We start from the raw sequence: 17,225 nt of genomic DNA on the forward strand, positions 1-17,225 counted from the left end.
ATAGATACCAGAGAACACTTCTGCCCCTAGTGGAGTGGATTTGTACTTTAGTCTTACAAAGCAAAAAATTAAAAAAAAACAGAAGCATGTTCCCCAGGTTACCTGTGCCCCCCATTGTTTAACCCCTGGTGGGGCTCACGCTTTCAATTGAGAAGGACTGCCTTATGGTATGTTCACGTTTGAACTCAATTGTATACTTTATGCACTTTTTAAACTATAGTTAAGCACGTGAAATGTTCTCATATAATCAGTTTATTCAACTTTTACATGCCCTAAACATGTAATTTGATTGGCAAGGTAATAATGCCAGAAGAGCCCAATTTATCCAGTACAATATCTGATGAAACGACGCACATATTGTCTGTGCCTCAAACTGTGACTCCTTCTGAATGACCTTGTGCAAATCAGTTCCTATGGGGGAAGAACAAGGGACGCAAGGGGTGTGTTTTTGGATGCAGCTTCAAAAGGGCAAAGTGCAAACTAGTAGCTGAGAAATCCACTTTTAATACACTGCAGTCTGACACACTCCTGCAAAGCTCTCTGCAGGAGGCGCCGGATGAAAAGGTGTCTCCCAGCCTGAGGACCTCCCAGGATTACAACACTGTGAGTATACATATATACGTTGTCCAAAAATGATGACGTGTTGATGTAGACAATCAAAATTAGCATCATTAATGTAATAAATGAGGGGCCGGCCGCTGCTGTCGTCACTTTGAAAGCTTTTTTTGAAACAAGGAGATTGCCATCGATTTTATGTATAGCACTATAAAATGTCACGAGCCTCTTTCTAAAGATTTGGGGGGGGCTATTTCCACTGAATATGTGTTTGGCTGAGGGCAGCTGATTTTGTATGCTGACAGCTATTCAATTCTAATCTGATGTTTGCGGCACATGATTTAATCGGCCTTTGCCTGCACAGGAAACTCTTGGGTATCTTGGCTGTGATGTTACAGCTGCAAATGTGGAAATGTAGAGCTTCACCCGAAATATCAAATATAAAAAAAGCATAAAGTATATCTGTTAGATTGTATTCGGGAACCATCTTTTTTGGGGGGGTTGTGGGGGTAATCCAATACGCTTGTATTTGTTTGATTTGTTATGTACTTTATTCTTATTTAAGAAAAACTCATGTAACGTAATCCATAAAATAAACCAATCAAGAAATGTAACAAATATATTTCATACATTTTATTTAACCAATTTTTCAATTAATCTAAGGTCACCATACCCTAGTTCTACTTTAAATGCAAGAAATGAAATATTTCAGAAATACGATATTAGCTGCAATCTGCAGTTGGGTTCGGACGCATCCGCTCGAACGTGTGTTCACTATAATATAGTCGATACTTGTTTACTCTTACTGATAACAGCAGTCTTTATCTGTGGAAAAAGCCCCAGGGGTTACTTCAGTTCAACAACACATGACTTGGAAGACACTGTATGTTGAGTCACAATCCTGACGATGACACATGCTCCACGTATATTGTAATTACCGAACTATTTCTATTTTAATGTGAACAGAATTTACCGGTGAAGACCCCTCCCATCTGTGTTCATCATGCCAACCACAAGGCCAGCTATCACTAATGGTGTGAGACACAGGAGCGTTTTAGCCCATACGCCGGATGAGATATCCAATTCTGGTATGACATAGCCATTACATGATTGAAATTGTATTTTTGACCCCAAAAATGGATAATAATTCTATATTTACATTATTCAGGAAATGGTGTCCTTAAAGTCACTTAAAATAGATGCTTCAACAGTTATTTCATGGGTGAACTTGAGAGTGGGGCTTCCTTTTACCAACAATGAGGTCAATAACTTCCTGTTCTTCTTCGTCTTGTTCTTAACCAGCAGACAGGGGACATTTCATGCTGCCCCATACTGGTTAAAGTTTAAACACTTAAGACTGAGCCGCTATAGATTGTTTGTAGTGGCATTATGGAATTTGTAGTGAAGTTATTTTCTTTATTTATTTTTTTAGCTTTGGGAAGCTCCATGTGCTATTACAGTGATAGATCCACGGGCGAAATTAATTTGTCCATTATGAACTACTATTATTTCAGTGAAACTCCTTTGTTTTTTCTTTTCTTTTTTTTTTTAATGACAAACATGCTCTCCTACAGATGGTAGGGGTGACAATGCAAAGATGGAGGATTCTTCACAGTGGCAAAAACACGCACAGGTAAACTTATAACATTAGTCAACATGTCCTATTATACACGGTTTGTATTTGAAAATATGAACGCGTACCTTGCAGAAGGTAAAGGTGAAGATCCTGCAGGATGTCCAGGATCAGTTGAGTGAGATTCTAGACAAGGCGCTGACTGAGCCTGTCCACGCATCACTCAATGGGAAGATGGCAAAAATTGATACATCCAGGTAATAATTGTAAATAGATAAATACCCTCACGATGCCTGCTGTAAAAAAAAAGAAAAAGTTCTACAATGCACACTAGACAAGATTTTGCTTACATATGTTTTTTGGATTTTAGATCTCAGAGGATGGATGATGGCAAAGTCTTTATGGACAGAGCGTCACTGCTAGAGTATGCATGATTTTACTGAATTATTTATGCATGTTTCATGCTTTTATTTCAATTTAGCATTAATCTCGGCAGTGCCTCTGAAATTACAAAAGATAAACGCTAGTATTCTGAGAGTCAGGTTTGGATGCGGAAATCAATAAAGTACCCTATTCTCCTTATTGCCCTCACAACCAGCGAGTTGTTTGAGATCAACCACATCAGGACCATCTACCACATGTTTGTAGCTGTCCTGCTCATCTTCTGTGTGAGCACGCTGACTGTGGACTACATCGACCAGGGCAGGTCAGTGCGAAAAATATCGCCCAAGAGCCTTTTTTTTTTTTTTTTTTTTTTTTTTTTAAAGGTCTTATCAATCCGACTGAGTATAGTCCGCCATTGGGATTCTCGTTGCAGATTTAAAGACAGCTCACTCACTGGCTTTTTTTTTCCATACGTTCCTCCTGATATTATTGATTGGGATGTGGGAAAAATGCTGGGAAGAAAGATGGCAGATAACCTTGGATTAAACACATCCCCGAGCATGCAATGAGTGAATATGTTTTCATTCTGATTATTAACGTCAGAAAGGGAGTATATGACGTTACGAAAAAAAAGTCTTCTTTTTGCTTGTCTTTGTAGAACTGAAATTGTTTTATTGTTTCTTATCTTACACATGTATTTATCTTAATGTAGTCTGTCTTTTAGTTTCTCGCATGTTTGCAAAATGCATCTTTTTTGGAATGTGGGAGGAAGCCGGAGTGCCAGGAGAGAACTCGCGTGGGCTCGGGGTGAACATGCAAACTTAACGCAGGAATCGCAGAGCAAGGAGGATTTGAACACGGCTCCCTTTAACTTTGAGGCGGACGTGTTATTCACTGCAGCACCGAGATTTTAGACCTGCTGTCTAAAATCGCCCTTTTTTATTTTTTGAATATCAAATCAAATTTGGCCCTTGAGTATTACATGGAATGAGTTGTGTGTGTGTGTGTGTGTGTGTGTGTGTAGATAGATAGATGGATATGTTTTCAATTTCAATCAAAATACCAGAATACCAGGTAGAAAAAGCCCTAAAGGGAAAATACAGGATGCACTCATTACTTTCAAATCACCAAGAGATATTTTGGTTTTCTATTTGAAGAAATGAAAACACAACAAGACAACGCCTGCAGCTAACATGAGACGCATTCATTTTGTCAAAACATCTCAGCTGCAGCTGAAAAATTGCAACAAGCTTGTAACAAAAGCAACTCTTCTGTTTGTTTACATTTGTATGCTACTCTTAATTTTACAGCTGTGTGCTCAATTTCGATTCAATCAGGATTCAGTCTGGTGGGATCTGTGTCTCTTCCCATCGCTACAAAATAGTAATGACTTTTCGTTCCCATTGAACAGGTTGGTCCTGGAGTTTGACCTACTCTTCTACGCCTTTGGCAAGCTGGATACGGTGGCCTGGGTGTGGGCGCTCATGTTCATCTACTCCCTGTTTGTCCCCTACTACGCGCTGCTCTTTTGGGGTTCTCTGTACCACCGCTGCGCCTCCAAGGCGGGGCTGTCTCTGGGCACGGCTCTGGTCCTGGCCGCCCTCCAGACCTGCGTCCTGGGGCTAATGCCCGTCTACGTGGTGGTGCACCGGCAGCTGCCGCCGGCCTCCCGATTCATTGTTATCCTCGAGCAGGTCAGTGCACAAATATTGGATTGCCAGGGCCGATTCGGAGATAAGTGCGGCAGGTCGTTTTATTACGCTGTTTCATAACCAAACTTCGTTCTTGGCAAGTCAGCCTGACATAATAGAGAATGGTCTGATAAGGTTGGAAGGATGTGTCATGACTTACTTATTTATGTTTTTGCTACATGTGATGATGCACTTCCCTTACACTGATAAACAATGTCAAGAATTATTGTAGTCAGTGAGATACTGTAGATGATAAAATGGACTCCATAAAATTTGAGCATTTTGAAACAGGAAGATGTGACATATACTACATTTATTTACAAGGTCGTCATCCAACAAGAAACCTGACCATTTCGACAGGGGATAAAATGATGATTTTTCTCAGTGTGTGTGTGTGTGTGTATTTTTTTTCTCTTTTTTTTTTTCATCCAGATTCGGTTCCTTATGAAAAGCTACTCGTTCATGAGGGAATCGGCCCCCGCCATTATGAAAAATGCACCAAAACAAGGTACGAATGGAAATGGATGCCCGTTGCAATTACTAACTCAACTCGCTTCATAGAATCCTAATTGAACCCCCCCCCCCCCCCCCCCCCCCCCCCCCCCACATTGCTACAATTCAGAATATATACGTAACTTTGGATTTATTGAAATCATATTTTTTTTGTTTGTCAGGGGTAATCACAACTTTGCATCAAATTAACTTAATCAATGCTATCATATTTATGCACAATATTTTTCATGTTCTTAAAAACTTATTAATTCCAAATTCCCTCTATATCGTAACGTGTTGGTCAAGTTTTCGGTTCCAATTTTTCCTTGGCACACATTTTTCTATTTTTAAGTCCTAGACAGGCAAGAATTTTCAGGATTTTAGAGAATTTTAGGAGAATGTCAGAATTTAAGCAACTGACACTTTCAGCTGTTTTGCATGTTTCGACGATCGGCCAAAAGTGGCTGCTGTGGCCAGTAAAGGGTAAACTTTATTTTGGTTTTATTGCAACGTGGTTGGGCGGCTCGGCGGAACGAGTGGTTAGCACGTCCGCTTCACAGAGTCTCGAGGCCTTTAAAAATGAGAGCCAAGGTCAGTGTGCCAGCGATTTCTGATGACTTTATTGTAATATACACAATATATTATATTTTAATGTTTTTTTCATTAATGGTTTTGCTCAATTCGTTTTTGATAAAAGCTTTATTTGGCTATTTGTTTGCTTGTAATGCATGAAATCTGAAAAGGAAAACTACATTCATACAAATTTTAACATGTAATTCCTAGTTCTACATAACATTTTGCAAATACAGTATCCCCAGCTGCACAAAATACAATATCCAAAAAATAACAAACTGTTTCACAAAAGACACTAAAGTTATTTCACACCAAGCACTCTACTGATAATTTGGTGTTAACCGTGTGCTCATTTCAACAATAAAGAAAACCATCTTAGGGAGCCATAATAGTGAACTGTTTCATAGTTTCCTATTATGGTACCCAAAAGCTGAATATATTATTTACCAGCATCGCTAGTGGCCATTGATGGTTTGTTTGCTCCACTGCTTTTCAGGAGAACAAGTCCGCTTCCCAACATGCTCTAGTTACCTCTACTTCCTTTTCTGTCCTACTCTCATCTACAGGGAATCATATCCTAGGTAAGATGCCTGCAATTTCTTTTTACACATTCCTAATATTCAGGAAGCATTTTTTTTTTTTTTTTTTTGAGCCAGGAGTCCTCTTAGGCACTCAGTGGTCCGGACTTATCCTTACTGTATTGTCTTGTAGGAACAAGCGCATAAGATGGAAGTATGTCGCCGTCACGTCGACTATGGTAAGCCGAGCTCATTAGCCAGCCTGCTGTTTTGCTTCCCCTTTCAAGTCCGATTGCCTCCAAACTCAATTTTGGCACGCTCTCCGCAGATCTTGGGCTGCCTCTTTTATGGCTACTTCATCCTGGTGCGCCTGTGTGTGCCCGTCTTCACGTCGGAGCGCGACCAGCCGTTTAGCAAGCGAGCCATGGTCCTGGCCGTCTTCCACTCCATACTACCAGGTTTCTGCTTATTATCGCCACTGACAACGCGCGCACACAAACCTCCGCATGCTTCCAGAAGCCAAACAGTAACAACTTGTCCGTTATCGCTTATCAATGTGAGTCAGTCAATGATTAACTGTGCTATTATGCAAGTAGATCAGGTCAACAACACCGAAAGGCCTGATTATAAATTCTCTTTGTGAGTGTTAAGAGCATTACATCATAGGAAAGATGCAGTTGAGTTTAGTTTTCGGGAGAAATTTTATGGGATTAAAGTCATATTTTGGAGACAAATTTTGTTTTACAACAACAACAACAACAACAACAACAACAACAATAATAATAATAATAATAATAATAATAATGTTATTTCTATTCAAAAAATGCTCAAAGTAATTTGTATTCCTATCAGATTGGTTGTTTTATTTCAGGAACATACGCCATGATTTTAAAACATTAAATCGAGAGGCATTCTATTTTGGGGAGAAATTGTAAAATAGGGAATAATAAAGTAAAAATAGTAATTTTATGAGTGTCACAAACAAAAAAAGTCATATTTCTTAAAGAAAAAAAATAAAATTAGCAAATTGGAAGTTGTCTTATGTAAATAAGACGATATATATGTAAATCCTTATATATGTAAATCCACAAGAGTAAAGTCATTCTTTGTTTCCTTAATTTAAGGGAAAAATTTGTTCCATGAAAAATGGTGTGGCTTTTAGAATTTGAATGTGTTTAAGGTGAAAAATGTAGCGCGTTTATGGAATTTAAGTTATCTTTTTTAAGTGAAAAACTTGATATTTTACAAAATTGATATAGCAATTTTGGATAAAAAGCTTATTCGTTTTAAACTTGGATTCTTTTGCAAAAGAATAGTATTGTAAGCCTGAAGATTTGTATGATTTCCTCCTGAAGTTCTTCCTGCGGGTCTCCCATTTGTATTCATGGGTGCGAGGCGGGCGCCGATCCATTCCTGGTTGTGTAACGTTTGTATTTCCCTGCTTGAAAACGTTAGCGACTGCTTTGCAGGCATCATGCTGCTGCTCTTGTGCTTCTTCGCCTTCCTGCACTGCTGGCTCAACCTCTTTGGGGAGCTGCTCCGGTTTGCCGACAGAATGTTCTACAAGGTCGGCAATACCGTCATTTCAACACAATGATCAAGTCAAAGCAACCCTAATGATCCATACCAACAAATCAATGAGTCCCTTGTCTCTATTTCAAGTCACCCATTTATAGTTCTGAGCTTTTCAGATTACCCAGAATTCAGTGCCTGGACCCATATTGGTATGATAACTGCTACCAAAGTGCATTGAGATGCATTGAGATGTTACTATTTTGTTTATTGCTCTTTAGCTTGCCAGGAATGTGGTAGCACAGGGCTGTCATTTTTGTTGCCGGCCACAATTTCGCTTTAAATTGGAAGTATTATTAGTGTACACAACAAATTGATGGCCTAGTCACAAGTAAAGCACGTTCATTTATTGTTGACCTTACTGTAACAAAACCTAAAGATAGTGCAAAATCTCCAATTTATTATACATGGGAAGTTAAAAATTTGGAACTGGCTTTCGCAAGAGTCATGGAAATGATTTGCTTTCGCGGGCCACATCAAATGAAGTTGCGGGCCGGATTTGGCCCCCGGGCCTTGTGTTTGACACCCGTGCGGTAGCATGTGTGTCAATTGTATTTGCCGTCCAAATTGTCCAATGATGAGAGGAAAATGGAATCGTCAAACATTTCCATTGTTTTTCTCCCGGAAAGCACAACATAATTGTTGGTTTTCGTTGGACTTGCCACGGAATGAGGAATCGATTTTGTTTGAAAGAATTCTATTGATCGGGGTACCGTCATCAGTCGAATCATTAGTTAGACTGCAGTTATTTGTAGGTGGGGGGGAGGGGGGGTGCTTGTGGCACATCCGTGTCGGCGTGGATGCGACTTGATTTTGATGAGGGTCTTGTCGTTTCACAGGACTGGTGGAACTCCACGTCTTTTGCCAACTACTACCGCACGTGGAACGTGGTGGTACACGATTGGCTCTATTACTACGGCTACAGGGACTTCCTTTGGGTCAGTCACGCCAACACACTTCTCGAGATAATATCAGGATATTAAAAATGAAAAAAAAAATGTTAAAAAATATTAAAATTTTGAAAGTTGAATTTCGACCATTAAAGGCTTTATCGTAAGAGGAGGAAAATGTCAGATTTGATTCTATTTTTTTTTTACAAATGCAGCTTTTTACCTAAATCCGACAACATTGAAGTTTTTCTGCATTAAAAGTGTAATTTTAATGTCATTAACATTTTATTTTAGGTGGGGAATGCATTTTTGATGAGTCTGACTTTGGGAGAAACGTTTGCAATAACAAAATGTCATGTAAATATTTGAGATTGCGATGGGTGGATGAAAAGTTACAAGCATCGTGTTAAAAGCGCTTCAGCACCATTGGACGATGAAAAATAATGAAAAATAAATGTTCAAAATTCTTCATCCATTTTTGTTTTTCTGATGCTTAAAACTTTTCATATCCCGATGGTACAATCTGATTTTTGGAAAAAAGATGCTATCTGGTAAGATTGAAGTGATACTATAGTTGAAAATGTACACATATAAATGTATTTTTTCCCCAATAAATTTTATTAAAAGGACATAGCATTTTTGTAGCACAAAAAATTGAATAAATACAAAAAAATATGATTTGGGTAGGGGTAAATCAGTTAAATCAGTTAAATTTGTTAACAAAAATATGTTTTTTATTGTAATACTTGTCCTTTGAGAGAAAAAGTGCTTATTATTAGGACATAAAAACAAAATATGATAGAAACTAATCGATACCAGTGAAAAATAAAATGATTCAGTAAAAAGATATTTTGTATCCACTTTAGGCTATGATAACCGATCCCATAAATATTCACGTCATGTGAGGTGTCATTTTTTTGGCTGTCCGCAGCTGTCGAAAAGGAAGTTCCGCACAGCCGCCATGTTGTCGGTCTTCATCGTATCGGCCGTCGTGCACGAGTACGCCTTGGCCATGGGCTTTGGCTTCTTCTATCCCGTCATGTTTTGCCTCTTCGCCATCTTCGGAGGTAACCTACAAATTCTTTTTGGGGCGTTTCTATTCAAATAAGTATTAACTGATGTAGACCTATCTAATTATTGGGCACTGCATTGTTTCGATTGTTTTAACATCACATTGAAAGCTTTTAAGTTTCAAATCACCAAAGGTCACGTTATTGATTATAATGCATTCATTCTATATTACTATCGATTCTACAATGAAATTAAGAATTTCACTTCACTATGTTTTTAAATGACAAATGTTTTTGTAAAAAAAAAGAAAAGTCATAAATATATAATCAAATAATAAGAAGATTGTTTACTTGTTTACAAAGACATAATATTGACATTTCTAACAATAATATCTCATTATTAACACCGTAAATAATGAGAGTATAAATAATCCAATGAAATAACAACATCAGTAATCAAACCAAATTCCAGTAAAACTTTACACAAAAAATATTCTTATTTTGATTGTAATTATATAGTTTCTATTCTAACTTATTATTATTATTAATGGAGACTGCTTTTATTCTTAAATACCATTCATAATAACTAACAGTGCAGAAGAATTAAAATTTAAAAAATGATCATTTATTATTGAATGATGACATTAACAGCCCCTGCCCATTTAATAAATTGCAAAATTGCTATTTCCATTTAATTGGCCTATGTGGTTGTTTGCCTCCCCAGATTTTTTTTCCAGTCGGCCTGTGACAGTAATCGCTATCGGAATTATTGCACTACTACATTAACAAATACAAATATTAGTGAGGCAGATAACACACAATACATATTGTATTAATATTCGAGAATACACAGTTGATCTGCTCAATGCAAATTACGCTGAAGAAAATCCAATAATAAATGATTACATCAGATTATCCTCATTTCGATTGACACATTGTCAACTAATTATTGCCATTAGGAGGACATACAAAAAAGCCTGTATAGTTATACGGTGGTAGTTTATGTTTTGACGTCAGAAGTGGTGGATAATCTCATGTTTATGCCTTTCAGTTGTCTTTAACTTCACCATGAATGACAAGCGTCAGAGCCCCATGTTCAACATCATCATGTGGACGTGTCTCTTTCTGGGTCAGGGCGTCCAGGTGTGCCTCTACTGTCAGGAGTGGTACGCACAAATACGATGCCCTCGCACCGAGGTACGAAGCTCCGACAAGCTCCGTGCAGTACGTCCTGCGAGTCGCGCGATGCCGCCGTGTGCAGACAAAATATACTTACGCATTGGGAAACGTTACAGGAATAATCACTGATCGATTTTTTGTAAAAAGCAGTCATTACATTTGAAAAGCTTGTCATATTTCTTCAAAAACATGGTATTTACAAAATGGAAGTTGTAGTTCCTTAGATGATAATAATTGTATTTTTAAATGGTAATCCGACAATATGACGTCATCTGATTTGATTTTCTACGCGTAGCAGTTCTTCAGTGAAATTGTCACTCCCGTCCACAGTTTTTGTGAACCGGTATTGATCACTGCTAGTCCATCAATCAATATTGCTATTTCTTAAGCGCCTCTATTGGCAAATGATGCATTGCTAGAATACAGTACCCCGTCCGGTATTTAACCTTGGAAAGCCTCCATCGTTTGATGAAGTGAAGGATTTACTGGCCAGATGGCGTACTTAAACTCCTTTAAGTACGGCCGGCCCAAATTCATGGTTGTGGCGTCCGGCGGCGCCGTTCTAAAACGCAGCATCACTACAATGAGATTAAAATGTAAAGTGTTAAAACGAATCCAAAGCAGGATTGTGTGTGTGTGTGATGTTACTCGAAAGAGTCTTGTTTTTTTGTTTTTGGTACAGAATAGCTTTTGGGAGCTGGTGACGCCTCGATCCTGGTCGTGTGGCTACCAAAGATGAAAGCTGGATGACTGCAAGGCACAAGGGTCAAGAAGGAGACATCAGTGTTGGCTGTATTCTTTTTGTTTTATAGATATTGTATAGATTCGAGTATTCAGTATTATTGTTTTTGTTTTTTTTTTCCAACGGAGAAAATCATATATAATCATATAAATCACAGGTGTCAAACTCAAGGCCCGGGGGCCAGATCCGGCCCGCCACATCATTTCACGCGGCCCGCAAAACGCCCATTCCAATTCAAGTTTCCCGTCAAAATATCACATTTGTAGGTCAATTTGAAATTGTTTGGGGGGGGGGGGGGGAAGCAAGCGCTTTTTGCCCTCACCCTCTTTCTAATTTCAAAACGAGTTGAAAGTGTGACAAATACACCCAAAATATATTTCATCACAGTCATCCCGGCCCTCTGACAAAAACTGTAACTGCAATGTGGCCCTCAAACAAGTTTGACACCCCTGATATAAATGTATGGTTTTTTTTTTTTTTTAAACCCTATATTTTATGTGAATACAGTATAATTTTTGTATTGCTGTTGATGGCGGTCAATGTTGTAGTCAAAAAATGGTTATACCTAATATATAACCTTGAATAACTGCAAAACAGTAGCAGTCAAAATCAACATTTTTATGGCACAAATCAGCACTTTTGACCTCCCCCCTTTTTTTTATATATATGGGGTTGGGCTTTCTTCACGCCGGTCCTTCATTTCGGTCAGGTTTACGAAGCCAAATGTACTGTATTGCCATGCCGCTCTCACATAAGCGCATTGAAAAGTACTGTACTCAGTTAAAGCACATTGCGGGAATGAAACGTCGTCATGGCGTCCTTCCTACTTCATTGAGATCAAACGTCATCCGGTGAACAATTACACACAGGACATACACACCTGCGTGTGCGTGCGTGGTTACTTGCGTGTACTAATCCCACCCCGGGTGAGGTCGAGCAACGTTGCGGTATCGACCTTCTTATCATCTGTCACAAAGCTCGTGTGTTTGTGTGTGTGTCATCGTCATGCAGGATGAGCAGGATTAGCATTGGTGCACTGTTTGCATTAGTGATATAATTCGATGTTCACTCTTAATTCCCCATGGGCTGGTAACATACTCGCTGCATTCTAGGCAAAATCTAGCTTTTACACATTCTATAACATTCAGCATTTCCTCCAGGATTTTTTTTTTTTTTTTTTTAGAAGCGAGGGCGAGGGTGTGACGTACTAAATTTGCTTTTTTTTTTTAACATTTTTGATTAACATTTTTGATTATTTGCAGGGCAAATTTAGGTGTCAATTTTTTTTTCTGTAGTATATGCTAAAAGATATAGTTTTATTCTTTATTTGGATTCATTGGCATATAAATCACTAGAATGTTAGATGGAAGTCTCATGATTTGTTTTGGTCTTGTGAACATAAGTGACGAAATGGGCAATTTATTACAATTCTGTAAAATATCAAAGTACACCCCCATCGATCTTTGTTTTATATGTCAGCTTTTATAGATTGACGCAAAGCCTGCATTGTTTAGTTATTTGCAGTTATTAATATTTAATGCACTGATTGATCTTTTTTTTTCCAGTTTAAAATGTCCGATTGTTTTTGAATGCACCACACGGAACCGCAAATCGCACCGGAGCTTTGTGCCTACCGTACAACGACAGCATTCTTAGCATTCATAATCAGTTATTGAATATGGTTATTTTATTGACTGTGTTCATGTTGAGAGCTCTATGTGACGGCAAAAAAAAAAAAAAACAAGTGTCGCGAGGATGCTCGTTAGTCTCGTGCTCAACTGCTGCTCCACTGTTGCCAGGGCTATTTTCAAAATAAAGGTTTACTATTGCTTATTCATTGTTATCTTAATATTTGGTAGATTTATGCAGCCATTAAAGAAAAAGTAATCTTTGACTCAAATTTGTCTTGAGCCACAAAAAGCTCAGGCGCAGACAAGATTGTTTTTCAAGAAAATTCAAAAAGGCACACTAAGAAGACAGCACAGCATGTGACAAATGCAAAGTGGTTTATTATTTATTATGGTAAAAGCACCATGACAGACATTTTAATAATTCATTCAGGGACAGTCCTAAAATACCAAATGAAAGCATATAACATTTGTGGAAAAAGTCAACAGTTTACAATATTTAAGGCAAAGTTTTTCAATTAGGTACTTTTGTGAGATATGCCCCCCACACCGAATAAAAACATTGAATTTAACGTCATATCATACTTAAAACTACTTCCCCAGATTAAAGTCATATTTTGCAATGCATTTTTGTAGAAAAAAACTGCAATCTCTTACATTTTATTTTGAAGAATGGAAGATTTTTGGTAAAAAAAAAAAGTTTATAAATCTTCCTAAAATTCTGTGGAGTAAAGTAAAAAAAAAGTTTTGTTTTTTTTTAGTTTTATAAAATTAGAGACTTTATGTTTTACCAGGTTAATTTGTTTTTAGGAGAAAATAAGTTACAAAGGAAAAAAAAAAGATAATTTTATAAATTTTAATTTTTTTACAGACAAAATGTTAAGACCTTCTCATTATCTTTTGGGGGGAGGAATTTTGAATCGTGATCTTAAAGTTCTTCACAAAAAATACAATTTATATAATCAATGTGTTTTTTCCAAAAAAATACATAAACTGACTGAAAATAGCAATATAATAAATTATGACCAAATTGAGTTTTCAGTTTTTGAGAATAAATCGTAGTTGACATTAAATTTTCCAGAATGTTTTTTTAGTAATGTTGCCAGATTTAAGATTTTTAAAACCACATTGTCCACTGAAAGATCTAATTAATTTTACAAGATTACATCTGTTTATGTCACAGAAAAACACAAAACGTTTTCAGTTCAAATAGAATTGACAAAATGGTTCAAATTATGGAATTAACATTATTTTTGATCCACTTTTTTCGTTTTTTTTACAACTTTCACAAGATAAAAGCATATTTTCAGATATTTTGAGATTTACAAGATCATTATACCTTTTTTCAAGAAACAAAAAATAGAAATTTTCAAGACCACCGAATAATTAGTTCAAACACACAAATCTAGGGATGTGCGGTATGCACCATTTGTTTGTGTTTTTATTTTTCTGGCACCTTCAGCAACAGCATGGTAAACTTGACCATGGATAAGTAAGACATGAGAGCAAAAGCGACCTTTTTCTTTGTTTTAATTTCTCAAAAGCACCGTGAAACCATTTTCAAGACATATTCGGGGACAGTGAGTGAAAACCATGCAAAGGACCGACAAAAGCGCTTGACGCATGAAACATTCTGGTGGGGTTGTAAAGTGGGATTATCACCCACAGTCCAGCCGGGCTGTGCGTGCTCACGCATCTGTGCCAGTTGAGGGTGGGGGTTCCGGGGGTGGTGAGAAAATCAGCTTTGACTGCTTGATCTGAAGCAAAGTGGCTCAGGATGCTTGCAATTTTTTTTTTTTTTTTTTTTTTTTTTTATTGCCCAATGTTCATGAACAACATTTATAATCAGGCTTTAGGAAAGGACGCCAAAAAATATATAACACAAGCAGAGAGGACCTCTCTCCTCCTTCCAATGAAGGCTTACTTTGCTTTTCATCATTCCTTCATGTTTTCAAGAGTCAAACTTTTGATGCAAGTTTCCAGTGCAAGACAAAAACAACTTTTGAGCGACTTTTTTTGTATAACTTGTACATGCGCTCCACAAAAAAAGGAACTGTCCATCACAGCACTGTTTTGTGTACCTCAAATCACTTGAAGCCACGTGAGAATTAAGAAAAAAAGGAACATAAAATTTCAAGTAAACACACAAAAAACGTAAAGCGTATTTCCTCAAATAGTGGCCTAATCTACATCAGCTTTTTGATGATTTTTTTTTTTTTTTTTTTTTTTTAAGGAAACAAGTCACAACATTATAAGGTTAATGTTTTTTAAAATTCAATATTACAGTAAAACGTTTTTTTGGGGGGGCATAATATGCGATTGAAAGCAATAATAAAAATGTCACAACTTGTCAAGAAAATTACTTGAAAACGTTACTTGTTTTTTATATGTATGATAATGAAGTCGAGATTTTTTTGGTAAGAGGGACCTAACATGTGATTTAGATATTTTTTCAATTATAGCATTGAACTTAATTTAAAAAAAAAAAACAGAATACAACATCAAGGCCGTGTGATGACGACGACAATGTCAACTTGCAAAAGCTGAAATATTTTTTTTTTTAAATTAGAAGAAAAAAAAAAACAATTTTACAAAGAAAAAAAAGCATCTATTTGGGGGGAATATAACTTAAGTGTGATTCTCTGAATAAAATGTTGCAACATGACAAAGTCACAATAAAACAATTGTAATATAACATTTAATTTCATTCTAAGCGTATTATTAAAGAGAAAAACCCTAAAAACATTAAAAATGAAGTAGGAATTTTTAAAAAAATAATACTGTTCTTGTTGGTGAAGGTCTTATGAAACTTTTTTTAAGAAAATATTTTTACTTGGGGTAATAAAGTATCTTTAGAGAAAAAAGATATGAGGAGAAACTGCATAATAAAATATGAGGAAAACTCAGATAAAAAAAAAAAAGGAACACATCGACTGCCATTATGGCCATAGATGTAAAATATGCATCGTATATCGGCTTAGCACTTTTAAAACAAAATGTTCATACTTTTTACTTGATAAATAAATGTTACAATGTTATCTAGTTTCCATGAAAAATGTGACTTGCTTTCTGGAAGAAATTAAACTGAGAATCAAATGATATTTTGAACTTGTTTCTGTTTTTTTTTTCTTCCAAATCTTCCCATGAGAGCCGGTTAAAAAAAAAAAGAAAAAAAAGCCAGTCACTGAGCTGTGCAGCTAGCGCAAACTTGAAATGGCTCGCTAGTTCGCTGGGAGGCAGACACAACCGCAGTGTTCAAGCTCCAGCTTTATTCCGACAAATTTAGGCCTCTTTTCAAGCAAACACCGAGCAAACAAACAGCCACTACTTGAGCAAATATGCAAAGTGGTTTTGGTCCCATTTCTTTTTTTTTTTTTTCCCATTGTTCATCTTGAGACCTTGACAAGGAATTTGGAATATTAGCTTCTTTGCAAATAAGACGAAACACTTTAGTGTCAGTGCATTTAACGTAGCGTTCCCATTTGTCTACGGTTCCGCCAGCCATTACGAATAAAGTGTCTTTGTTTTGTTTCCATCTGCGTTCCATCATGTGGCTTGTCAGGGAAAGAACATTTAGATGAATAACAACTACTTGAGTTCATGAGGAAAGTCAACATCTGGTCACCAAAGCACAAACGACTGATGGGGCACGGGGGGGAGAAGCTTAGAACAGAGAGTGCGCCAGCGGCCTCCAAATAACGTTTATAAAAAAATAAGTACAACATGTAGAAAAGGTTTGGCATCCGACGCGGCAAAAATAAGGTTATCCACTGAAGATGGAGTCCCGCGGCTATGGCGAGTTATGGCGGCTACCTCCGAGATCGCTGTTTGGCCAGACGCTTCATGAAGCAGCAGGTTACCGAGGCGATGATGACGATGCCCACCAGAAGGGCAGACGAAACACCCGCCACCAGGGGGATGAGGAGGAGGTCAGCAACTGAGGAGGAGCCAAAGGAGGAGTTTTACTCACTTACTGTATATAAATTTGGTCTTTTTTTTTTTTTGGGACAACAAAAATTTGTGTTGCCGGACACTAAGATATACATTTTGTCTTTGCTTTCTTCATCCATGTACAGTATGAGGAATATTAAAGGGTTTGTTTAAGTGTTATGGATTTAAAACAATGGCTACCTTCTTATACTCATATTTTATCTCAGGCTTCATGTTTGCGCTACTTTACTTTTTATGATCATGAATTTTCTGTAGAATTACAGTGCTGCGAAAAGGGATTCGCCTCTTTCCGAATTTCTGTGTTATTCCAGACATCCGTTATCTCTCCCAAGGTTCACAGGCTTGCTGGTGCCTATCCCAACGGGCAGTAGACGGGTGACACACTCAACCGGTTGCTAGACTGCTGCTAGACGGTTGCTACACTGAGACGAACAAACATTCCCACACCCAATCACACCTAGGACAAT

At 37.4% G+C, this 17,225-nt stretch overlaps 2 protein-coding genes across 22 annotated transcripts in view; one reads left to right on the plus strand and one right to left on the minus strand.

Moving 5' to 3' along the window:
- Positions 1 to 459: 459 nt before the first annotated feature.
- Positions 460 to 13,012, plus strand: soat2 (sterol O-acyltransferase 2). The gene is made up of 16 exons (XM_088423998.1): positions 460 to 603; positions 1,522 to 1,643; positions 2,130 to 2,188; positions 2,264 to 2,385; positions 2,499 to 2,552; positions 2,727 to 2,834; positions 3,924 to 4,206; positions 4,636 to 4,711; positions 5,765 to 5,849; positions 5,980 to 6,025; positions 6,115 to 6,244; positions 7,256 to 7,353; positions 8,198 to 8,296; positions 9,180 to 9,315; positions 10,310 to 10,455; positions 11,120 to 13,012. Exons 2-16 carry the CDS (start codon positions 1,559 to 1,561, stop codon positions 11,174 to 11,176), a joined length of 1,584 nt encoding a protein of 527 aa, XP_088280124.1. The 5' UTR covers positions 460 to 603; positions 1,522 to 1,558; the 3' UTR covers positions 11,177 to 13,012.
- Positions 13,013 to 13,168: 156 nt separating this feature from the next.
- igsf8 (immunoglobulin superfamily, member 8) overlaps positions 13,169 to 17,225 on the minus strand; it is a 55,846-nt gene continuing 51,789 nt past the window's right edge. For all 21 annotated transcript variants that reach the window (XM_088423979.1, XM_088423995.1, XM_088423992.1 and 18 more), the window contains one exon: positions 13,169 to 16,744. In XM_088423979.1, the coding sequence (XP_088280105.1) occupies positions 16,617 to 16,744 (128 nt within the window). In that variant the 3' untranslated portion in view covers positions 13,169 to 16,616. The remainder of the gene's footprint in view (positions 16,745 to 17,225) is intronic.

The sequence above is a fragment of the Hippichthys cyanospilos genome, chromosome 9 (genome assembly GCF_059441005.1).
Source record: "Hippichthys cyanospilos isolate Australia breed blue-spotted pipefish chromosome 9, RoL_Hcya_1.0, whole genome shotgun sequence".
NCBI classification, from domain to species: Eukaryota; Metazoa; Chordata; class Actinopteri; order Syngnathiformes; family Syngnathidae; genus Hippichthys; species Hippichthys cyanospilos.